General features: G+C 41.6%; 1 protein-coding gene across 1 annotated transcript in view; it reads left to right on the forward strand.

Annotated features, from left to right (window-relative positions):
• Positions 1 to 25,328, forward strand: part of szt2 (SZT2 subunit of KICSTOR complex) — a 109,079-nt gene that overhangs the window by 18,470 nt on the left and 65,281 nt on the right. Inside the window, exons 20-43 of the mRNA XM_078285561.1 lie at positions 81 to 198; positions 674 to 793; positions 1,435 to 1,635; positions 3,742 to 3,839; positions 4,314 to 4,452; positions 5,827 to 6,150; positions 7,013 to 7,220; positions 8,633 to 8,680; positions 10,826 to 10,956; positions 11,498 to 11,765; positions 12,007 to 12,178; positions 12,456 to 12,548; positions 13,089 to 13,164; positions 14,161 to 14,451; positions 15,207 to 15,342; positions 17,165 to 17,281; positions 17,413 to 17,482; positions 18,096 to 18,281; positions 19,284 to 19,550; positions 19,683 to 19,956; positions 21,441 to 21,515; positions 22,557 to 22,695; positions 23,279 to 23,414; positions 23,809 to 23,929. Coding sequence (XP_078141687.1) covers positions 81 to 198; positions 674 to 793; positions 1,435 to 1,635; positions 3,742 to 3,839; positions 4,314 to 4,452; positions 5,827 to 6,150; positions 7,013 to 7,220; positions 8,633 to 8,680; positions 10,826 to 10,956; positions 11,498 to 11,765; positions 12,007 to 12,178; positions 12,456 to 12,548; positions 13,089 to 13,164; positions 14,161 to 14,451; positions 15,207 to 15,342; positions 17,165 to 17,281; positions 17,413 to 17,482; positions 18,096 to 18,281; positions 19,284 to 19,550; positions 19,683 to 19,956; positions 21,441 to 21,515; positions 22,557 to 22,695; positions 23,279 to 23,414; positions 23,809 to 23,929 — 3,808 coding nt within the window. The remainder of the gene's footprint in view (positions 1 to 80; positions 199 to 673; positions 794 to 1,434; positions 1,636 to 3,741; positions 3,840 to 4,313; positions 4,453 to 5,826; positions 6,151 to 7,012; positions 7,221 to 8,632; positions 8,681 to 10,825; positions 10,957 to 11,497; positions 11,766 to 12,006; positions 12,179 to 12,455; positions 12,549 to 13,088; positions 13,165 to 14,160; positions 14,452 to 15,206; positions 15,343 to 17,164; positions 17,282 to 17,412; positions 17,483 to 18,095; positions 18,282 to 19,283; positions 19,551 to 19,682; positions 19,957 to 21,440; positions 21,516 to 22,556; positions 22,696 to 23,278; positions 23,415 to 23,808; positions 23,930 to 25,328) is intronic.

The following is a 25,328-nucleotide window of genomic DNA, read 5'->3' on the forward strand; positions in this document are numbered from 1 at the left end:
TGCACCATGTATGAATTTCAAGTTTATTTGTATTTAATAAGCATTTGATTATGTTTAATAGTGACCCACTGTGTTCTTAGATCTTCCCAAGGGATTTGACCTGTATGTCCACCATGATGACATTTGAGTACTTGAGCCAACTGTGTCAGAATAAGGATCAGGTCTACTCACCGCCAACTGGATTCAAGGATATGGGAGGTAAAACAACACTCTGCTGTTTATCAAAGTGACAATTTAACTCACTTTTTTTTTTAAACTAATTTTAAATGATCTAACCAGGTCAGGTGACATAGAGATGAAATTTTGGAAATTTTGGGTACCTCGTCCACCAGGGACTATGGCCAAAATTACCCCGGTAACATACAAAACAGATTCAGATTTCATACATTGCTGCCTTGATTGGTCATTTCATTTTCTGTCGATTTACATATTTCCCATGATGTACTGTATATGTGTATTTTTGTCTCTATATATTTGAATATACTGAACTATTGTTGTTGTACTACTACCTGTCCACTACTGCCACTGTCAAGTTTTGCATATTGTATAACGTGAAGTCTGTGTAATGCGCCTTGTGAAATGCATCTATACACCAAAGCAAGTTATTTGTACAGGTAATGTGCTTGACAGAAATTGGGTGCTCTTTTTTTTATATTTTTCATATTTTTTGTAGATGCAGGAGAAGCCCTGGCCTCTGAGGACAATATTCACATGGTTCCTTTCCAGTTCGACCTCATCCAGCTGCTCCCAAAGTGCCAGCAGATTGAACTCTTCTTCCTCACGCTCAGTAGAGGTACTTTAGCAGTCAAAACCATCTGCAGATTTTAAGGGACACTCCTCCATATTTCATCATCATCTTTGATTTTGACCTAAGGATTAGGCCTGGGCCGATATTCAGTATTATCGAATATCGCAATATTTTGTGTATGTCGCGATTTCCAGCGATATCGACTCAAACATCCAAGCATACGAGCCAGAGTACACTGCAGAAGAAATGCGGCAATGAACTGCACCTTTGACGATCCCTTAAAAACAAATTTGCCATTAGGCGTCTCATCCAGCTTTACTTTATCCATGAAGTTGTGACCAAATGTATAAGATAACACATTATTCTTTTATTTACGTTGTTCTCCGCGTTTGACACTAGCATTCTGTGATACGGCTCACTTTTTGGTCACATCGCCAAACTCTGTTTACCTGTCTCTTGGTATGGGGAACAAAACTTACCCACCATTTTAAGATGCTATGAATCTTTCTGATCGTAATTCAGTGTAAAGATTATAGTATGCTGTAGCCGAGTGGTGCAAGTTACATGGGGTCTTTTCAAGAAAATAAAACAAATGAGATCTCTTTTCACAAGATTAACATTTTCATTCAAGTCAAAAGATGACCGATTGAGAAATTGATTAGGCTTCACACTTTTGTCCGTTGCAGTGGAGAATGAGGAGCAGATCCAAGGCTCCCCCTGTCTGCCCAACGAACTCCTGCTCAGCCTCTTCCACAGCAGCCTGGAGCAGGAACTCAGCGACAGAGAGATCCCATTGGCGGACAGTGACCATGTGACCTTTATGCATCATATCTTAGAGCGGGAGCGGGACGGCCACGTGGCACCTTTCTCCTTACCTGTTATTAAAGGTAAGTACATGTCTCTTTGCAACGCATCTTTTGACTTGGGGTATCAGACAATGGGTGCGACCAGTGGTGAAGAGGTGGCTGAAGAGGATGGCTTTATAACCTTTAACACAACAATATACTCAAGTTTCAGGCCATGGATAATCAGATGTAGGCATGTCCCATTGCAGTGTGAGTGTTATTGTGTTGAAAGGGCATGTTTTAATTGCTTTGAGGTTCGACTGTTGGAGTTTGGCCCTGTGGGTGTGTATTGGTGAGCAGTGCTCCCAGTGAACTGGAGGTACATAAAGCTCTACAGTGAAGTGACTAAATTTTGAACACAATTAATTGTCATGATGGCAAAAACTAGTAAAACAAGGAATTATCCTTTCAGTCAATGTAGAAGTGAGCCCTCACCTGTCTCAGTTGAATTAATGCTAACATTTGTTTTGAAATGATTGGGCTTTAAAGTTGCATTAGGGAAGATTTTTTTGTAAAGATACACCCATCTTATCTTATCTAAATCCCAAAGTGGGGCTGCAACAGAGAAGAGTGTCCCATGTCCAGAGTGTAGATTTGCTCTATTTGCCCAAATTAAATTCTGGTGTCAAGAATGGACACTGGCAAGGAAGTCGTTTCCACACATAGGAAGTGATGAATCGAAACTTCTGAGCGAAATCTAAAAGTGTTCTCTTAACAGAAGCAAAGCACCGCTCTGTCTAGGGAAAGCTCGACTCGCCAACCAACGCTGAACCTCTTCTCCACCTCCACCCCCACTAGGTCCAAGGAGTGCATAGTTTACTGACACCACCTTATGTCAGTGGTTCTCAAATCGTGGTCCTTGGGATCCAGAGTCCTGCTGGTTTTCTATCCTACCAGGTAGTTTATTGCATTCACTTGGTGTCCCAGTTCTAAAACAGTCCCTGATTAGATGGCTAGAATGAAAACAAGCAGCCCTCTGGGCCCCAAGTACCACGAATGACCACTGCCTTACATGATTTCTGGGTAAGGAAGTCTTTCAGACTTAGTTATCTTCCACTGCCACTTGAGGCTGCCAAAGTACAAAGTTGCTCAGTGCAGCTTCAACTTGAGGTGGTGATCACATCGGAGGCCTTGAGATATATATTAATAAATAAATAAATAGCACTTTGCATGGTGTTGAAATTTTTGAGGCAGTTAGGAGCTGCCACTCTGTAGTCTGCCTTCAGCAAATAGTGGAGCTTGAATTATTCTGAGATCTGCTCACAGATTGATGGTGTTGCTCTCTTAATGCTAATTTTCTCCCCATAAATGCAGTATACTGCTTCATCTAAATTGGCTACTTCTCCATCCTGGTTTGACTCCAAGCCAAAATATGCCCAAAACAAGAGAAGTAACTCACTCCATGGCCATTGTTTACTCATACACCTTGATAATGATACGGCCAAAGGCTAGAACTAGGCTTGAACCAAACTAAAGCTATTGCTATTACGTGACCACAATCAGCTCTTAAAAATAAAACAGTTGAAAGCAAAACTGTTTTATAGGCGGCTGTTAGCCATCGGTCTGCCTGGTCTAGTCTATAATTTATTAATTAACTATACAAATATAAATTGTTATTAAAAATATTCAAACCAAAAGGACAGACAATCTAACAGACCATACAATTAGGTGTTGAAAAAACACTTTACTGGCCCATACATTTGCACTGATTGTATTGATCATGTAGGACCGAAAGCTTGACAATTTAATTAAATACTTTTTTTTTTTGCTACGATAAAGTGTGTGGAACCTGTTTTCCTAGTTTCCTTTCCTAGTACTGCCTTTCTTCCAGCACCTTATATGAGTCTTTCTGTATGGGCAGTGGTTTTCTTATAGTAGCCTTGAAAAACGTTAAAATACTCAGTTCTGGAGACATTTGAGAGAAGGATTCAGTCAAACCTCAAGTTTATTCCAAATGATTTCCTGCACAGTCTTTGCGGTTTAGGGCCTCCATGTTCTGCTGCTGAACATAGGCTACTATGGGGGGGTGAAATCAAATTTAATGGGCATTTTAGTAATAAAAAGTGGTCAGTAGTTTTTATTATTTACAGACAGGGACTTCCTGATGAATGCACATATCTCTATTGCTGTCTCTTGTGGTATTTCCAGAGGAGTGTTTGAAGCCTCCAGATAGGCAGGACACCATGATGTCATTCCACACCATTGGCAGCAGTAAGGAGGTGACAGGTTCCACCAGCACCTTACAGGTAACCCCATCCACAGCAAAAGGCATTTAAGAACAAACAACAAGTCAGTGCTACATGTTTTACAGAATTTTCAAGACAGATGTATGATAGTTTGCTTTTATTTAATAAAATGTTGTCTTTTTTTTAACACCACATATGTTTGCGTGTGTATGTTTGTATCTGTGCATATGTGTGTGTGTTCTTGTATTTCTGTTCTTACGAGGACCAAATGTCCTCACAAGCATAGAAAGTGAGGATGTTTTGGCAGTCACTTATTTAAGAGGCAACTTTAGTGTTAAAATGTAGGTTTAGGGTTAAGATTAGAACTAAGATTAGGTTTAAATTAGGGTAAGGGTTAAGGTTAGACCTGTAGCAGTAAAGGTTAAGGTTAGAGTTAGGGGTTAGGGAATAAATGTAGTTGATGAGGGTCCTCACAAGTACTGTAATACAAACGTGTGTGTGTGTATGTGCATATGTGTCTTCTCTCTGTGGCAGAGTTTCAGTAATGCAGACCTTGTCGATGAAGAGCCGTTGCCGGGCGAGAGGAGTTGTTCCACGCCACAGTGGAGGTGTTACGCCAAGTACATCAACTCCCAGCAGATCCTACTCACCTTCCTCCCTGCTACCTTCACAGGTACACTGCAATGGCCATTGTCTTTCAGCTTCCTGGAAAACGTCATGTTAGCATCGTTAGCATTCCCTCTTGCAAGCCATTCTGTGGATTTCCATGTTTGAATCATACAAATATAATAAGTAACAGAGCTGTTTGAAAGGACTATAGTGTCATTTTTCATTTTCCACTTCAATTCATTCCATACCTATTCAGGGTCACAAGGCTTATCCCTGCATGCATTGGGCAGGAAACACCCACACAAGACAAACAATTTAGAGTCTCCAATTCTTGCATGTCTTTGGACTGTGCCGAGATTCGTACCTGCGACCTTCTTGTTGCTTGCATCAAATTTAAGACACTGCACCTAATAAATACATTAACCAGAGTTAAGCGAGTTAATGGCACAGGAAATAAAAGAGTTAGACTTGCCCTTCGGCAGTCTGAACTGTGCCGGAGGGAAGACACTCAAACAGTCATTGCTGACTTTTCTTGCATATTGCAGTGATGTTCTGCTCAAATATCAGCTTTTTATCAATTATTGTGCCTCAATACTTAATAGCATTCCACCTGCTTGATGTCCTGACTTTTGATGAGTCTGAGTGGGGATGTTTGGTGCCTCCTGAAGTCCACACGTCTTTCTCAGAAATTAATCATGCCGTTATTTATTTATTTTTTTATGATCAACACTTGATTTGGTTTTTAAACAGACATAACAACCTTAAACAATGGGCAATTGTAGAAACAGAGAAAAGAACTTAAATCGTACATTTAAAATATATATATATATACTGTATATACAAAAAAAATACATCAAAATAATAGAGTACAAAATAAATAATTACGCTTATGAAAAAAAAAAAAAAAAAAGAGGGGGAATTATAATGGCAGCATAGGGGTTCAGGGAATCATGCCGTTATTTTTAATGTTTTAGAAATGTTACGACCTTAACCTTAACTTAAGTCTTTCACCCCAGTATCCACAAGTGGATAATAGCACACATATTTTTCCGATGCGACAGGTTTGGCCAAATCTGGACATTCAGTTATTGTCAGCTTTGATTCTATTCCTTCCTGTGCCTTCTTAATGTGACAAACAGCTGTCACCACGACTTCATTTAATACCCATCGTTGACCAAAATGCAGTCTAAAGGTTTGCGTATCTTGTTCATTTGTAAGTTCATAACTGTCTTTAGATTTTGTTTGATTTCACATACACACATACAGTTTAGAGAGTAAGATTTCATAGTACACTAGCATTGCTAAGAAATGCTAACAGGAGGTTGGTGTCAGTTTCTTAGAAATTAAAACTCAGAACAGAGTGCATCAGAAAGTGCTTGTCTTAGGCTTTCATCAATGCCTTAATTAATGGTAAGCATAATGTTTGTGTCTTTTGCAGATGTTCTGATGTTGATGGCTTCAGGGCTGGAGACGGAGCCTCAGAGCAATGTCAGCATGCAGGAGGACGACACTCTCACTCCCAGCAATAAATCACAGGCCGACTCTCTGTCCGGCTCCACTAGCGGGCTGGAGAGGTCCGAGTCCGGCCTGAGTCTGGCTAGCAGGCTGCGGAGGAGCTCGGGCAGCGGGCCCCTTACTGTCCGTTCGCCTGTGCTCTCCCCGCGGTCAGAGGGCCAGCCTGGGCCTGCTGACTGCCTGTCCATGGACCAGGACAGCTGGGACAGCAGGGTGTCCGAGACAGACATCGTGACCCCAGGTTCAGGTAAATCGAGTCCTGTTGGTGTACTTTGTGGTTTAAATTCACCTCAGTTACTATGCAACCAGTACAACAGATTATACAGTTATTCCGTGTGCAGAGAACTCACAGTCACAGTTTTTACATCCAAAGATTGGCTCTTCTGATCAAGAGACCAGTAATCTAATAATGTAGAAAGAAAATTGACTTGGATTATCTCAACTTTATTCATTCTCTCTTTTCCACTTACATCATTTTCTTCAGCAGAATTTAAATTGTCACATACCTGTTTCACGGGGTTAGTTATTTTTCTAACTTCCCACCATCACCCTGCTTATCTCTGTAGTTTGGTGATTTATTAGTCAATTCAATAACCGATGTCAAGCCCAGCCTTGGTCTCAATGATCTTGAGCTGAATACATAATGCAAAAATACATGATGTCAACTTTTCGATCACTAATTAATTATGATATCTTGCTATAACTACTGTAAACAAATGAGACTATGGTCGAGATGATTGGTAGCTTCTATTTCACGCTAGTGGTTTTTGTTAATGCACATTTCCCATAAACCCTGTTGCTTCCTGATGCTTCCCAATTGCGATATACGATATTATCGCAGGGGGGCAGCGATAACAGCGATATTTGATATTGCGGGAAATATCGCGATATTTGCGTGAATAATAATATTGAATATCGGCCCAAGCCTAATTGATGTTAAAATGCGTGTAGGACCCTTGAGGAATTACTGAACGGATTATAGTACAAATGAGTTGAATCAACCACAGAAGCATGTAGGCACTCCAACATCCACCTGAGGCTACTTCTTCACTAACCTTCTCTCCTGTCGCTGCTCCTGCTGAATGCCTGTCACTTTTTTTCCCTACTAGAGCTGGGGGAAAAGGAGGGAGTGCAGTTCTCTGAGCCACAGAGGAGGGATTTCCACATCACCTTCAGCAGGCAGGTCTCCCAGCAGAGCGCCAGCGACGGCAGCCAGTTAAGGTGTCCCGTCTATGTCTACAACTGCTCCCTGGACCAGCTGAAGGAGCAACTCGTCCACCCCAACTCCAGCCGCCAGCCTAGGGACATCTTCTTCAGGTACTGGCTTTGGCTTAGCGGAAGAAGCAGTGTCCTTAAAATGTCTGAAAAAGTCTTAATGATCAAAATTTAAGGTCTTAGAGTGGTAATCCACAAGATCCATGTTTTTTTTTTTATTTTGGTGACATCGTTACTGTGTTGTTTTTTCACTGAACTTACAAGAGATCACTTGTCAATCAAACCGTGTGGCCATTACTGTGACGTCATTTTCCTTGGATTTTCTGTCAATGAAGTTTGAGTTTCTGTAGGTACGTGAAACTCATCACTTCCTGGTCACCAGAGATTTTCCCTGGCAAAGACCTACCAGACACCGGGTGTTTAGAACAGCAAATGTAAAAGCTTTCATGAACTGGGTAGTCATATGAAATATAGGGTAGTGGGGTTTGGAGAAATTCCTTAACACTACAAATCTCATACCAAAAGCCACGTGTAACATTTTCTCTGTTACTAAACCTTAACCAGGCAGGCTGACCAAAACATTTTTTTTATTTACAGCAGTGGCCTGGAGGAGCAGTTGCATTGCGCAGGGGGGGGGGGGGTTGTTCACACACACACACTAACAACAGTTAGGGGTTCAGTGCCTTGCTCAAGGGTACATTGACAGCTCTTGTTTAGGGAGGGGAGAATGTGTATTATTCAACTAAACCTGTCAACATTTCTCAAACTTTTGATTACAAGCTCACTTTTCAAACCAGAGACCAGCACAAAGAAAGTGTGGTAAGGTACATATTGGTGAAAAATGGATATATTAATTGTTTTTGTCCTGTGACTCCAAACAAATTCTAAGTGTGTATTGTTAAGTAAAAGTATCAGCGAATACTCGCTTTGCAACATTAAATATTAGGCTTGGGCCGATATTTGATATTATAGGCATTATTGCTTAGATCATAATTGTACAAGCTTTTAAACGTATATATCTACTAGTGGTAGGATAATAAAAAAAAAAAAAAAAAATCATTCTTGAAGTGAAAAATTCAAGTGGGTTCCCTTTTCCACAATCAGCCCGTTTTTCTGGAAAAAAGCAAATTACACCTAATGGCCATTGTTTCCTCCAATGCTTGAATAGTAAGATCAAATTTCTAGGCTGTTAATAATAATAATAATTATTATTATAGCCTAGAAATGTGAAGTAATTTGAAAGAAATAAAATGAAATACCTCCCCCTAAAAAAAAAAAAACAGGGAAAAAAAACCCCCAAAAATAAAATTATAATATTGTATATCGCGATATTTTGGCGGGACAGTATCATGATATAAAATTTTTGGATATCGCCCAAGCCTATTAAATACCAATTTAATCACTTCACCACCAGTGTCATATAACCAACTCAATCAGTCCTCTCATGATTGCCGCAAGGTTTATTGGTCTGTGTTAACATGTCCGTCTCTGGTTGTCTCCATGGGTGAGAATAGACCTCAAGATGCTGAATCCTGGGAGATGTATCAGCAGATGAAGTTCAGGTAGCAACGCTTGGTTCCGTCTCTCCTCTCCTTCCCTTTCTGGTGAAGCGCTGCTGAGCTTTCATTGGAGGGCTTTTTAGGCCTTAGGACATGCTTGTCTGATGCAGAATGGGAAGGTGTTGCTTTTTTCATCTCTAGCAGGCTTGAAGAACCATCTTCCCTTCCCAGGCCTCTTTCTCATTCCTCCCCAGGCTTGCTACATACGGGAGGGAGGTACACAAGAATGTGCCGAAACACATTGAACACAACAAACAGTGAAGACGTGTTCCTCTTCACACATTGGGTCATTTTTGAACACATGCAGGCCCAAATTCACTAAAGATTTGCACAGGGAAGAGCACACACTATATCACCAAAATGACCAAATCAGAATGCCATGCTATTCACTTACCATGTGCAATGAGTGGAAAGCTGCCTAATAATAGTGCTGATCAAAAAATAAAGCCTCTTTGCGCCTGCCATTGTCATTGCTCTGTAAATTGTATGTAAATCTCATTATTTTGCCCACATAATATTTGTGTATAGGCAAGGCCATGCAAATCAAGAATGCGGCCAATTCACTAACACTTGGCAACATTAACTCCCCCAAATGATATGAGATCCTTTGAAAAGTGGTGTAAAGACTTTGTGGAGAGTTTAGCCATTCAGAATGGCTGCTATCATTGCTGCAAGATTCGGTCATTGTTGCCAGCAAATTAGGAAAGCAAGGGAGTGGGTTTTCCATCCTAGAATCTCAGATCAGATCAGGGAACGCCCCGATTGTAAAGGCTGCTTTGTGGCTCAATGGTGCCTGTCCTGGTGGATTAAAACTGAAACATGCAATTTGCACTGGCAGTTGGTAATGAAGGGGGCTTATTGCTTGTGCGGTGCTCTTTTCAAGGGCTTGTTTGTGCCACAACTTGATTTGCATAAATTTCTTAGTGAATAAGATGAATACAAAAAAATGTGCAATTTGCCCTCACAACGCAATGTTAGTGACTCTGCACCTCAGTGTGCTTTTAGTCTTTGATTGTATTCCATATTTTTTGACACATCTTTTTTTTAGAGTATACTCTGCCCGCAGAAAGGAGAGCTGCCTCCAAGCCCTTTTACAGTGAAATGGAGCGATTTAAACTCATGACCACATGCCTTGAGACTAAATAAGGAATTTTAGCGCCGCTTCATTAATGGCAGGTAATGCTAGGAATAGGAATATTTTTCAGGAGTGCCTCAAACCATATATATATATTTTTTTAAAGATTTATTTTGGGCATTTTATGCTTTATTGACAGAGATAGTGTGAGAGAGAGACAGGAAGGTATGGGAGAGAGAGAGGGGAGGACATGCAGCAAATGACCGCGGGCTGGATTCGAACCCGGGTCGCTGCGGGAAGGACTGAGCCATATATGGTACACGCTCTACTCGGTGAGCGCCCGAAAAACCATATTTTCACCCCCATCCCTCTGCCTTGTGGAGCGTGCATAGTTATGTGTCTGTTGTCAGATACTGGTGCGTGTAAAAATATCCATCTATATGGTGCTCTCTTCAACTTAAAGCTGAAATGGATTGCTATAGTTCTGTTATTTCTGCTACAGTTGGTATAACTGGTGCTCTTACTGCAGCTCTGCAGTTGATTGCCCGTATTGCAGCGTCTTTGGGTTCTCTTGGGTGACCTTTTGGCCCTACATTGTAACATGGACAAAAATGCGTCGTTGCAAAAGCACACCCCTTGGTGAACAAGGTCTTTTTTCACCTCTTTCATCCCTCCTCCGCTGCTTTTGTCCTGGATAAGTTCATTTTCTGAATTGCAAACTTTACACTTCAAAATGCATGCTGTGGAGCTTAAACTGTCCCTCACAGGCTTGTTGTCTACTGTGACTTGCATTCTGTAGTTTAAATGTGGGCTAGTGCCATCTAACTGCTTATGCAGCATTACTTGGAATGGAACTGTATGTATGTTTAATTGGCACTGTGCACTTTACACATACCGGAGATAAGAGGGTGTGTCTATGAATATAAATCAGTGGGAAAGGAGATTGTGTTTGTTATTGAAAATTATAAAATCTTCTTATGGCATAATGTGGCTCCTACAGATCCTAAATCAGGCTTGCCAACTGAGCATCTTTTCTCCTGTCTCGGTGTGTTTGCTGTGTTTTTATCCCCCAGCAGGTCGCTGTCTCAGGACCGCAGCAGTCCTGCCTCCTGGACTGACCTCCTGGCTCAGCCTCACAAACACAAGGAGCTTGCCAACTACTGCAGCCTGCTGCAGGAACATTACCACCAGAGCTACGTCAAAGGTTCTTCTTCTTCTTCTTCTTCTTCTTCGCAACAAATCCTTCTAGCGATGGCATTGGTGGCTAGAATGTAAACAACAATTTAAAAATGTCATTACAAAGTGTAAATAATATAATTTTGATGTAGAGCTTATGAAATTGTGATGGTCAAGCCGTCTTATTTGTGATTAGTACAGCAGAATAAAATGGCGCTAATATGATTCATTTTTCTGCCCCACGATACATATTGTCATTTTTTTGTATTGCATTATATTGAATTTCTATATATCGTCCCATTCCTATTGTGCCTTTTAGTCGTGCTCCCTGACCCTGATTATGAACATGTTAAAAGTAATGCTGTGTAGCATTTACAGTGTATGCTGCTTTGTTGACGTGACGTCAGATAACTGCATCTGGGAAAACTTTGGGTTGAGAAATCTTGAGTTTCCTAGTTGGAATTCCGACTTTTAAGGGCTGTTTTTCCAAATAGGAAGTGGGAATTTCCGACTTTCCGATATCTCCGGAACATAGCTTTAGTAGCTGATTTGCTCGCTGTGGCCCTCAGGTGTGTACCGGAGCCTGCAGCAGTCCTACAGCATCAGCTCCCAGGATGTCCTGATGGCGATGGACTACTGTGAAGAATCCCTGCAGGAGATCGACATCACCTCCTTCCTGCAGACCCTCTGTGGCCACATCAGGGTGTTCAGGGAGCGCAACGAGGCTTCGGGACGGGGAGGGAATCCGAGGCCTCCCAGGACCCCCGCTACCTTCATCATCGGAGAGGTTGAAGAGGAGCGACTGGCTGACAGGGCTGCTGTGGCCTCCTCATCCAGGTAGGGCCGAGGATTCATTATAAAACAAGATGAAACTTAATACAACATAATACAATACAACATAACCAACAATTACAACACTAGAGTGTATTACGTAGAACTAAGAGAAGGTTATTCAATAATTCGGGAAATATCGCGATATTCACGAGATATCGCGATATTCACGAGATATCGCGATATTTGATGATATTGAATATCGGCCCAAGCCTAATTATGTATGTGCTGATATGTCTGGCACTAGTATTGAAATGGAGGACACCAGTGAAGCTGAATCCAGGGGAAAGTCCTCTGCCCCTGCATCCCCGCTGATCCTGGATGAGCCCAAGATGGCCAAGATCCTCGAGTTTCCTCTGTCACTGCTTCAGTCACAGCAGAAGTGCGAAGTGTATCCAGATCTACACAAGATAATACAGGTATTGTCCTGAAGTACAGTAGTTGTCTTAATTCAAATTCTATATGCATTACAATGTTTGGGCTCCAAAAAATCTGTGGGCAAATGAGAGGTGTTTGGTCCTGTATTAGCTGAGAGGAGCCAAACTCTGCTATTTTTCCCATATTTTTAGATAAAGCTTGTTATTCTTTTTCATCATGCTCTCTTCTCTGAGCTATCAGATAAACAAACCCAACATCTACAATGTGAAATTGGTGTTAAAATATGTTTAAAATATGAAAACAATGTCCATTCAACAGGATAAATTCATGGATATCGGATCTCAGTATTTCAAAACTGTGCCCTCCAATCCACATTACTTCTTCTACTGCCCACCATCATGCAAGAAAGAGGTGAGTTGACGAGGTTGTGTTTTGTGTTGCCCACCATTTTGACTACTGGTCAGTTCGACTTTAATTCCCAGAAATCTCTCTACATTTTGTGATCCCTCATGATGAAATTGAGGATCAGGGGAACTGTGGATTGGTCTTCTTCTGTTGATTCATCTGTCCGTTTTTCATGTGCAGTACCTGACCGCTAATCAGATTTTGACTAAACATGAGGGAATGATGCATGTCACCACTTTGTTGTGGCATTTTCAAAATGACACTGACATTCTTCATACTTCTTCATACAAAATAAAGATGATGCATCTCACTGCTGCACTGATACATCTCACTATGGCAAAAAACAATGTGGCATTCACACCTAAAAAGATAAATGGGTGTTGTGTGTAAGTTCAGACACAGAGGACTCAGGGTGGGTTTGGATGATGAAAGGATGGTGGAAACCAATTGGTCTGTAAGCTCCAGCATGAAAACAGAAACCACATGCCTACCTGAATGTTGTTGGTTAGACTGGATGAGCCTATGCAGTGTGGTCTGTCTCCTCAGGAGGACTCTGATGCTGAGGAGGAGAGGAGACACAGTGAAGAGCTGGTGTCCGAGGCTGAGCCAGCTACTGAGGATGGTGAGGCTGTCGCTGAAAGGATACCTTCAACATGATTTTGTTATTTTTCTTAGCCAGCCACTGTCTTTGTCACATCATGCAAGTATTTTCACTTGCTGTTAGCGACACCCATCAGTTTCAATGTTTAATGCTAACGTGACATTTTTCAGTCAGTTGGAATGCAGATGCAAAAGTTGCCTGGCAAAGCACTTTGTACAGAAAAATAGCAAACCCTAAAATTAAGTCAAGTCAAATTTATTGGGAATTTACAAGCAGTTTTGCCACAAAGTGCTTCAGCAGCAACAACAGACCTAAATACAGTAAAGATCAGTCACCTGGCATACCAAATGTGTAAATGTAATCTCTCACTCTGGGACCCAGTGTCATTAAAACATATGAGTTCTTGTGGCATGTGGAGGACCCACCAGACGCAGACCTATACTAGGGTATCCACAGGCCCTTGCAAAGTCTTAAATTCTAAAGATAAATAAATAAAATAAAATGTACCACCTTAAACAATTTTGAAAACTGTCACAGTTATTAGAGATCTTATTTTTTTCCACCATACAATGACAATGTAATTTCTTTGCATGGCATGTCCACTCAGATTAATACAGAAAACGGTTAGTAATACAATATGCATATTCCATCATGTGTACGTCACTAAACATAATTGGACTTCATATTCCTTAACAATTAATTTCTTATTGTTGTTTTTCTTAAACTACCCATTTATGGTTTCAGAACTTTCATTAGCTATATTCAACCAGAAATAGGCTGGTTTTGCCAACTTTATTTCTTTTGGTTTTTAAATTGGGTCTTAAATTCAAATCCAGGTAGCATAAAAAAAAAAAGACTTAAAAAGACTAAAATTTGTCTTCCTGAAATACAAAGATACCCTGCATACCAGTTAATGTTGTGACCCGTATTTGAGAAACACTATTACTATAAGCATTATACTACTCATCTAGTGACATGGAAGTGACCGGTTTGACGGTTTGTTCCTCCTGTGTGTAGAAAACATGTCGGGCTGCTGCATCGTGACGGAGAGCGACACCGATTTGGAAGTGGAGTACGAGGAGTGTCCCGGCGCCAAGTCCCAGGGAGACGGCGAAGAACAATCCCTCTCAGACTCCAACACTGTCAACCAGGACCAAGACTCCTTCAGCATCCTGGAGGGAGACTCCTTGCTGGAGCCGGAGGGGCCGCTGCTAGAGATGCCGCCGCTGTTTGTCCATCTCACTTGTTCTGTGAATATGAAGAGCTGCCACGGATCCATGCCCATACAAACACTGCCCACTTGCCTCGGTGAGTGCAGCCTTGACACATGGCAGCGAGTCACACCTGACATCTCAATGGGACGTTTACATGCGCAAAAAAGTCCATTCTGTGTGGCATTTTTAAACATCAATTTATCATATAATTGTGTCCAATTAATAGCGATATCTTGGCAGTGTCTGAAATTACCACCTGTGAAGCACCGAATGCCAGTAAAATTTGTCTTAGATAAATCATTACGGGTCACCTGCCACACTGGTTGGTAACTTTAAAGACGATAACATTTGAATGCCTTGGTTATATACAGTTTTTTCCAGTAAAATCAAAGCAAAACACTGGCTCTTTATCAAACAGCCTCTTGCTTGGCTGCCTGCTATGCTGGCTTAACACAAAATGGTAGCGTTCCAAACTTCTGCAAACTGTGAAATATTCCTAAGAAAAATGACACATATGTATATATAGCATATAGTTTACCAGCCCTTAGCAGGTGAGTCAATAAATTCATTGTTGACACTACCTTGGTATAATTACTATAATTACTGTCGACAAATGAGACCATGGTTGAAACGATTGGCAGCCTCTATTTCACACCAGTGGTATTGTTGGTGCTAGTGTTTCTCCAAATGAAGACCACATTTTCCATAAACCCTGTTCCCCCTCCCCCTCCCTGGTGTTTTTGGCTTTACTGAAGAGGATGAACTTGTTGGAAATGATTTTTCCATCAGCATTTCACTCTTTGACACCACTGACACCATCAGTTTATAGTGCTGATTTCTGTTTTGCAGGTGAGATTATTTCCTGCCTCGAGAATGCGGAGGCCTTGCAGTCGGTGGATTTGAACGAGCTCTCGGTCACATTAGACATTTTTGTCCTGACGCTACCACTGGAGATTGAAGTCATGGCCGATTTCCATCACAACAGGTGAGTGAAAGTGTTAGCACAAAGCTATGGCTCTGCAGCTTTTCTAGACAAATAGATTTTTCAGGGTTTTTTGGGCACAACTCCTGTATTCCGATGTTTTATTTCTGAATTCGGTTTTGATATACGGCCGAATACTGGGTTACACCGCTATTACTTTGACCACCTGGTGGCAGACGCAAGCTGCTCCTGAGCAACAGCTGTTTGTTTTAAATGAATAGAAGAAGAACTCAGTAGTGATTATAGCCCTCATATATCCATGGTTAGGCAGGGGGAATGGTGTTCCGGCGGTCGGTCAGTCTTCTCCGTCTGGGTTTTAGAAGAAGAGACATGGGGCTTGCTCAGAACTGGGCTGCGGGCCGGCTCCTTTTATCCAGCCACTAACGAGCCCTGATGCACAGCAGGTGTGTCTCATTGATCCCCCCCCTGCCTGCTCCTGTGGCCCTCTGCTGTGGGGCACTGGCTGTGGTGCTAATTCTGCCTCTGGCGAGGAGCTGACTCAGACGAGGCTCGTCTGTACGATCTCACACAACTTCTTGTCCAGTTTGCACTTGCCAGACAGAACTGTTGTTCATGAAATGAAGTCACATTGGTAGGTAAACAAACAAGTGCGGAAATCTCATTGGCTATTGACGGCTGATGACCGCGAAAAATGCAGCTGTGGCCAACTTTTCTCGGCCAACAAGCTTGTTGACCGTCCACACATAGAGACAGTGCATAAACTAGGCCACGCCTATCATGGGGGAAATCACTGCACCGCTCTCCATTCACTTTGTGTGACTTAATGCACATCATTGTCATTATTGCCCAAATTAAACATGCCTAAAAGCTGTTGTGTGGTGGGATTCACAGCCAACAAACTTAAAAACCACGAATTACAGTTTTTTGTGCTCCCGAGCAAAACAAGGCAAGCCGTTGAAAGAAGAAAAATGTGGATCCAGGCTGTAAGGAGAGAGGCGCTGACAGTGGCTCATGGTAGAAGAGGGGGAAACTTTGGGACCCCGAGAATAAATACACTTATAATGTGGCCAGTATTTTGTCACTGGTAAGTAAGTTACCAGTAATTATCTAGTTATATTCTTGTAAGATAACCTGTATGTTAAAATGTGTTTAAAAGCTACCATGCTGTCCTAACATTAGGTTGCTACTAAGCTAACATTACTGAGCCAGTTCCTCTCTATACAACAGATGAGTTGTGTTCATGTGTGGGTCTCAGGATAGTTTGCTCTGTATTGACTGTCAGTCCAGGGTGCAAAAGTAATGAGAAATCTCACTGACTTGTTAGCTAACGTAAGATAGTTAACTTAGCAACAATCCACTTTAACAACCAATGTCACGTCAGCGTCGCTCAAACTTATAGTCTGAAAAGCATAGCTGTATTTCAGATTTTTAAATATTAAGTGAAATTATTCAAGGTCAATTTATTATCTTACCTGGTGATTAAATTAAGTAGTGGTAAATCTCAAAGTATTTCACTTCAGGCCCTGTGTGGGATCATTTATCCAGCTTTATTGGTGTAATGAAAAAGGACATTGATGGAGGCCAATTAAGTTCATTTTTTCAATGTACATTTCCCTCTCTTTTGGAGACAGTGTGCCGAAATAATTCTTTGACATACTTGTCTACTCGAAAACAGGAAAAACCTTGTCAGGCTGTCCATATCTGAAAAGATTTCCTCCCGACCGCCGCTTTTGCCGGTTTGTTAGCGATATTGTTTTCCCCCACGGTGGGCGTGGCTTATATGTGCTTCAGTACTTTAAAGTTTAAAGTAACTAGGGTACATCCCTAGTATCAGGGTCACATTAAATGACACCTTTCTCCGCAGGTACACCTCAGAGAGCAGTGTGTCGCTGAACCGTTCCCCAGGACAACCCTCCTCCTACCGGTCCGATGAGGAGCTGATGGCCGTGCTGGACAGCCTGAGGGGAGTCGGTGTCGATGGGTGAGTTTATCCAGCAGACAGGTTTGTGTTAGAGGATAATACTGAGCTGGCCTTTAGCAGCTGATTCTGATACTGATATGTCAGCCAACAGAGATGTCTGCTCAAGTCTTGACTGCTTTGTCTTCTAACAGGGTCTCTGGAGATCCTCTGTCCAAACTCCCAGTACCTCACAAATTAGCCATTCTGGCAACGATGGATGAGGTGGGTCTTACTCCTCTTAATGTGAGCTACCAAATACCAAAGCAGCAATACTGCTATCAACAACATCAACAACACTAATAATAATAATAACAATAATAACAACAACAGCACTAATAATAATGCGTTAAATGTCAGTTTTCAGTCTATTTTCTGGCCTCATTCAAATGAAAAGGAAGTAAAAATCTGAACGCTACAAACTCGTCCAGCTGCATCCGATCTTGGTGATTAGTTTATATTCTGGTTTTCATGGCGGTCAAGAGCCAAATAACCCCCATGTTAAAACTAAGTGGAATATTGCTTTAAGTGGTCGTGAAGGATGTTACAACAAAAGCCACACTAAGATCAGGATAAAATGTGGTTTCTTCATTTGCTATAATAGAAGGGACTTGATTTACCTGTGACATTAATGAAGCGGTGAAACATTTGTTGAGGAACGTTGCACTAAAATTATGTTCAGTGTCATATGACTGCAGATCGTATTTACCCTCCACTGAAAACTGTGGCTTCCAAACTTTTCCCGCTCAATCGGTCGCTCTGCCAGCAATTTCTTTACATGTTCAGTGAAACAATAGTGATAAGCACTTTTTGGGCTTGTTCTCCCTCTTTGTTTTAGATCCGCTGGGTGCTGGAGGATGAGATTGTTTCCGCCTTGCGCCATTCTCGGGTCGTCAACTCAGCCACGCTGCAGAAGGTAGCCAACCATCTTCTGCGCTCCGGCGGGCGACCACGCTGCCACTGCGAGGACGTCCCGCTGCAGTTTGTCTTTGGTCCTGAGCAGTCTCTGGAAAAGTTCAAAGAGGTATGGATACCCAAGGACTGTAGTAACAGTAAAATGGTAGATTAATCAATTGTTTTAGTTTTTCTAGTCATTCTGAGCTTCCATTGAATATGTTTCATTGCAAATAGTTACTCAGACTACAAAATTTTTAGTATCAGCCTATACCCGTACTGATGCAGTCCACTATTTCTACTGAACAGTATAGACTTTAACTATTATTTTTTGGGGTCACTGGGCAAAAAATATTTTGATATAATCCATTTTTATTGGAGAGATCAAACATTTTTCTATGTGTGAAAGGGCAGAAAATCAATTTATTTTGCATTGCTTTTTGACATGTCAATTTGAGGCTTTTGATCTTAGTATTGGGGAAAGTCCTAGATACTGAGACCCAATTTTAGCTTGGTGTGGAGCAGTATCCAGATTGTCCAGTTGAACAGCTTACCTGCTAAGTGATAAGAACACTTTAGCATATGCTGTGTTGAGAGAAAGTAGGAGAGTCGCATCATCCTACGTAAGAAGACTGACCTTTTCGTCATAAAAAGTTGTTGGTGTTTTTTTATGATATGGCCTGTAGATTTATACATTTTAAAAAATTGATATTATTAATTCAATATAGCTGTAGCCAGATTTATTTTTGGAACTGTTTCAGGTGAGCAACTATGTATTCATCCACAGCCTAGTGATTTTTACCTGTACACAGTCACATTCACTTCCTCTGGAAACAGGGAAAGTAGTCCCTGCCAGTTCAAAAGTTATTTTTCATATTTCTTCATATTTTGCATTCATTTTCTGAGTAAGCTGCATATAATTTGAAATTGCTCACCATTTAGCTTTAGAGCTGCTACAAGTTCTCATTTTTCACTTTTGAGATAATGCAAGTCGCCTGTGATCACTCGAGCAACAGAGCTAACATTGATTTTTGCGTCTATGCTCTCATCACTTAATGGATAAATTGACCAACGATTCCATCCTGAGACTAAGTGTGATTGCGCTGTATAACCGCCTACCTGCTCTCCACAGGAGTTCCGGAGAATGTCTTTCTCCGGCTACGTGTTGAACGGGGAACAAGACAACTTCTACTACATGTCCCTGAGTCGACTGCACCCCCAGAGGATCCAGGCTACCAAGAGACTGTCTGAGAGCACAGCCAACCCCTCGCAGCAAACGCATCCCTGTGCTGTCGGGGGACAGGTGGAAGACATAACAAGGGCTTTGTCTAACCAAGCCATCCCGGGGAAAATGTTGGAGAGTGAAGTGGAGGCACAGCTGACAGAGGCAGACAGTGAGGTTGGTCACCATCTCTTAACTTTTGCATTTCTATTCCCTTTATGCTGACCATACACTAGACAACATCTAGAAGTGGACATTTATTTATATGAAAATGTCTCACATTATTACTTTAACTCCATCCAAATGCAGGGTGAAGAGAAAAAGTCCATTAATGTTGCTGTTGATGCTGGCAATGAGCCAACTCCAGAACCAAGTGAGCCAGTCAAAGCCATCAAGCCTGAGGCGGAAGACACTGGGTCCCAGAGCTCAGTCAGCACGGTGGGGGACAGAGGCCAGCCCAGTACCCCCCACCTCCAGCCCGGCACCAGCAGCGGCAGCACTGACCACTGCACGGAGCCCACCTCGCCCCCCAAGAACCCCTCTGCTGTCAGTCTGGCCGAGTCCGTGCAGTCGGCTACCCACAGTGAGTGTGCACAGACAACTATCAGGACCTAGATCTGCCTGTTGGTCACGTAACACAGCCAGAGTAGAGTATGTTACCTCAAGAGTACTTAGAATAAAGCTAAAGCTGTCTGAAATTTTTGACTTTTTGGCTCACCTGCCAAGGGCTGGTAAAGAAAATGGAAATTAAGAATACTTTTTGTTAAAGTTTTGCCAAAATGATAAATCATAGAAATTAAATTCATTTCAAATCATTTTGACCCTCCCACCTACCCTCCAAACCCCTGTTTCAAAGAACATCTACAGCTGCTACAGTAATGCACTGGGATTCCATTAAGTCCCAAACTAATTATGAATGAGACCAGAATCCTACTCCAAGCAAAAAAAGATAGAAGTAATACATTAAAGAGCAACTAAACACCAGATCCAAATCCAAAAAATGCAGTAATGTTTGATATTGAAACAAGTTTTTAGAATAAGATTTAGCCTGGTCATCGCATGTGTGTCTATTCTACAGCTAAAGTGATTATTAAACATTATGTGGTGCAGTTTGTTAAAGGCATACTGAGCAGGATTTTCCCCCTTGAAATAGCATGAACTCATCCAAAAGTGATCCTACTCGGTCATTACTTATGGCCCATTGGTAGTGTGTGACAGTGTGTGTGTGTGTCTCTGCAGAGAGCCTGCTGCCTTCTGCCTGGATTTTCTTATTTCTGAATGTTCGGGACATCAGTGGGTGTGTCCTGCAACCAAAACCACTGCTGAATCCTTTTATATCTAAAAGCCTTGCTGGCTACAGTAGCGGTCCTGAACTGTAATACAGAGTAACTGGAGTTCTGGTCAGAGCTTGTGTGCTGGCAGCTAGCTACAGTTAGCGTAGCTTCTCTGTAGTAGAAAAGCTGATAGCTAAGCTAACCGGCAGCTACCTGTCCAACAGAAAACAGGCTGACACCGCATCACTCTTCATTCCCATCCTCTCCTTCAATACTCACCAACGGGTGAAAGCCGACCAGATTCACTCCTTGTCTGCTTGGCATTTCGCCTCGCTCTACCTTTTTTACCTTTTTTGAGGTTTTTTACCGTTCTGGCAACCGCAGGGAGGAGGGTCAACGTTGAAAGTTGTGTTTACAAGCCACAACCAGCAAAATCCTCCTCAGTATGCCTTTAAGCAATGAGTATTCATGGCAAATGATGGCAGATGCTGACACATCAACAAAGAGTCCCAGGCCTGGCTGAGCTTGCAGGTTTACCACGTCTTCCTCTACGCTGTTTCCCCTCCTGCCCAAAGCATTGATAGAATAATACATGAGATTATCACCTCCTGCTCTCTCCGGGGCCCTTGTTTCAACACTGATGTGTAGTTGTCTCAGGACTCTCCTCTGGCAGGAAAAAGGCCTCGAGCTTCTCTGATCCAGGGGATCTAGATTCTGTTCAGGCTTTGATTTGTGACAGCGATTCTGGCCAGACTGAATCTTATGATGAAAATATAAAATTTTCTTTCCTCAGGCAGTGGCAAACTCAGGCCAAGTCGAGTCCAGAGTGTAGTGTCCAGCCAAGGCAGCCTGGACTCAGATATGCTGGGTAAGTGCTGGGTTACATGATAATGATCCATCACCATGATCACTGCTGATAAGGTTTGATGATTGTGGAGTTCATGATGATTGGCAGATTGTTGTGGTCATTTATTATCAGTTTATTTGTTTATTAAGAATCCCTATTAGCTGACACACAGGCGATAGGCTATTCTGTGTGGGGTCTACATAAAACATAAAAACATAACTTACAAAACTACACAAATAGCTAAAACATGGGTGTACTGGACTCAGTAGTAGGCTTGGGCCGATATTCAATATTATCGAATATCGCGTTATTCCGTGAATATCGCAATATTTCCCGCGATACCAAAGATTCCCTCTCTACTCTCTCTTATTGCTCTCCTAAAAATATAAAGAAATACATCCCTTTTATCTCCCTCCTCTTAGCTCTTATTCTCTGTCTTTTCCTCGCACATCACTCTTACATGATCATTGCAGTCAGGAGAGTGTTGAATCCTCTAACAGACCTTTGCACTCTTGACGTTTAGTTGCCTGTAATGAGCGGGATCTACAAATTGAAGCTTATTCTACTGTTGCACTCATTGTAAGTCACTCTGGATAAGAGCATCAGCTAAATGCCTAAAATGTAAACTGTAATTATAATGATGGTGTTGACCATAATAATCATGATTATGGCTACGATGATGCTTGATGATAATGACAGAGTAGGAAATTTGAGTTTGTCTAGCGTTTGCTTTTTGGGTCCACAAGAACTGGTTTCCATGTTTTTTTTAGCCTATATAATTCAATCAAACCCTTTATTTACAAGGACAAACTCACATAAATGGGAGAATTATGATACTCAATCAATTTCATCGATTTTTCATTTTCTATGCCTTTGGCTATGAACATTTGTTTCTGTAGTTCCAATTTGAGGGGCATTTTATGAAGTTTCAGGAGCATTATTGCCCCTATCCCCTGATTATTCCCTAAACTGAATGACTATCACCATGGTCTTGATGATGATGGTAATGATAATGATGATTGAATTGCATTGCTTTGTTGTTGTTGTCCTGTGTGTTTGAAGGTTATGATGGCGGCAGCAGTGACTCTGAGTGTGAGAGCCCCACCTTGGACGAGCAGGAGTGCCAGTCGCCGCTGATGCCGGACTTCTGGTTAATTGTTAAGATCCACCAGGACAGAGTGGAGGTCTACTCCCATTCTAGGTCAGACAAGCCTTACAAGATGCTTAAAGACAAGATGAAATGAAAAATGCCTTTTTAACCCTTTTAGATCACATCCCCGGTCATACTGTGCACCTATTTAACAATATATGCCAAAAAAAATACCAAAAATCAATTTCATTGTATTCTTATATCAAAATTCAATCATGTTTTCTTCCTGTAAAACAAAATATGCCGTGTGCTTACGTAAGCATGCCCGTAACTAATTTCAACCAATAATATCATGACATCCACCCATCAATCAATCTTCAACTTTTAGCGCACAGAGCTAAGAGGCTAAGATTCATTAGTTAGCTAGCTAGCAACAGCATGGTACTTCGGTGTGTCTTCGGGTGTTATGACACGCCCACTTTTCAACGTTCAAATCAAATTCCTCCCAACGTTATGTCCCGCCTGTCTTTCCTGTTTCACTTGGAAATACGTCACGATACGGAAGTTAGATACTCTCGAAATGCCGTTTCATCTTGACTTTAAAGGATACGTTTGGCGATTTTGGACCTATATATAATTTGTCTCTTACATACCTGTAGTAGTTGGACCCACAGAGAATGTCACATTTTTGCAGGAGCTTCACTGAAGGAAAAGATTGTAGTGTGGAGGAGATGGAGACAAAGGAGGAAAAGGAGGAGCTGCCTGAATATCTACAGCTCCATCAGATGGTGGTGAGGAAAATCGGGGAGATCTGCCGAATCGTCAATCAGGTAGCTAACACTCAACAAACGATATCACTCTAATTCACCAGATATGACATATGTACAGGAGGTTGTCTTCAAGGAGGTTGGCACCAATTTACACCAACACAGATGGCAACTGAACAGAATGTTGCATAAGAGACACAGTTTGAGATATTTAATTAGACTGAAGAGGGTGCGACCAGTTATTTTGATGCCACCTGATTTCAGATGGAATTGTTCTCACCGACCCAAATGAACTGAACTACAGGAGTAAATGCTCCAGAGTTAAAATACTCCACTCCAAACATGCTTGGTGTGAACATGTCCATACTGTCCCTAAACACATACATCAACACAATCCTATGTGTAGCTCCAGATAAATTGCTTCCCGTGCTTGTCTATGTTTCTTTGTACTTTCCAGCGTATGCTGCTGCAGGACCTGCATGACAGCCATGTATGTAACTCTCTGCTGGTGGCTGAGAGTGAGGAAGACATCTGGAAGAACGAGTCTCTCTACAGGCAGAGGCTAAACAACTCTGATGGTCAGTCAGCCTGCGCTCAAACAAAAACCCTTGGTGAACACAGAGGCCCCCTGGAAAAAATAGTAGAAAAAAATCAAACAATGCAGTTATTTGTTTTTGGCCCGCAATTATTACTACACTACTACTACTACTTCTACTACTTCTACTACTGCTACTACTAATACTACTAGAAGTATGATTTCTATCTTCCTCCTGTCTTGAAAAATGGAGCCAGTAGTGGAATCTATAGAGGAAGGTTTTGAACACATTTTCAGCACAAACTTCAGGTTTTGCTTTTCCAAATCAGAAATTGACAAATTGTAAAATCTTGACCTCATGCAATTGTATTTGGGGCACTGGTGATTTTAGTGAATTTCATTATCCCGTGTGAATACATTCCACAAGACACAGAGGTTGGGAGGTAGTTGATTAATTACACGAGGTCCCCAACATAATAATAATAATAATACATTTTATTTGTAAGCGCTTTACATAGTACTCAAAGACACTTTACAACAACTAGGGGAAAATAAAATAAATATAAAAATACATAAAAACATTGATACAAAGTGATGATGATAAATGAAGAAACATAATCCCAGTCAAATAATTAGTACTCCAGCACACACCAGAATTACTCCTTAGTAAAACCAAGGATCCAATGTGTTTCACATGCCGTTGCTTCGTCAGGATCGCTCTCACATGGCCTACAGTTATTATGTAGTCGATCAATACAAGTGCTAATATGAGTAAATCTGGTGTGCGCTGGAGTACTAATTATTTGACTGAGATTCCTCCTGCACCCAGGAGAACAGCACTCATGTGCACAGCGAAACTTCTACATTTATAACACTAATCCCGTATGAATAGGGCTAAACATGATAGCTCGTGTCATATCATGTGGAGTTCATACATTTGAAGCCAAGAGTTTCTCCTAGACATCTTCTCAATTCTCACAAACTTTAATGAGTTATATGCACACCCTTAATGTGCCACAGTGTGCCATTTTATACAAGTCACATATGACACATTTTTGTCAGTTCTCTGCTGTCAACATGTTAATGTAGGACAAACACTATAGGAACTTGGGGAAAGATGCAGAGAAAATGTATGCAAGGCTGCTGGGAATAGTAGCTACTGTATATCTTACAGGGAAGTGATGTAAATGGACTCTCATTAGAGTCACTTTCTTCTTAATGGCAACCATTAAGCCAGAATTTCCAGTGTAATCTAGCAATATTGCGCATATTGCAGCTCCAGTGTTTATAGATGTTCAGGGGAAAGAAATCACAGGCTTGTTTCAATAATGTTTCTGTGGAAGAGAAGAGGCTCCTGGAGCAGTTGTATGTCTTTCTTGATGTCACACTGAAATGCCTGTGCTTACAATTGTGGCTGTAAATAGTCACCTCCCCTCGCCCCT

The sequence above is a fragment of the Centroberyx gerrardi genome, chromosome 9 (assembly GCF_048128805.1).
Source record: "Centroberyx gerrardi isolate f3 chromosome 9, fCenGer3.hap1.cur.20231027, whole genome shotgun sequence".
Classification (NCBI taxonomy): Eukaryota; Metazoa; Chordata; class Actinopteri; order Beryciformes; family Berycidae; genus Centroberyx; species Centroberyx gerrardi.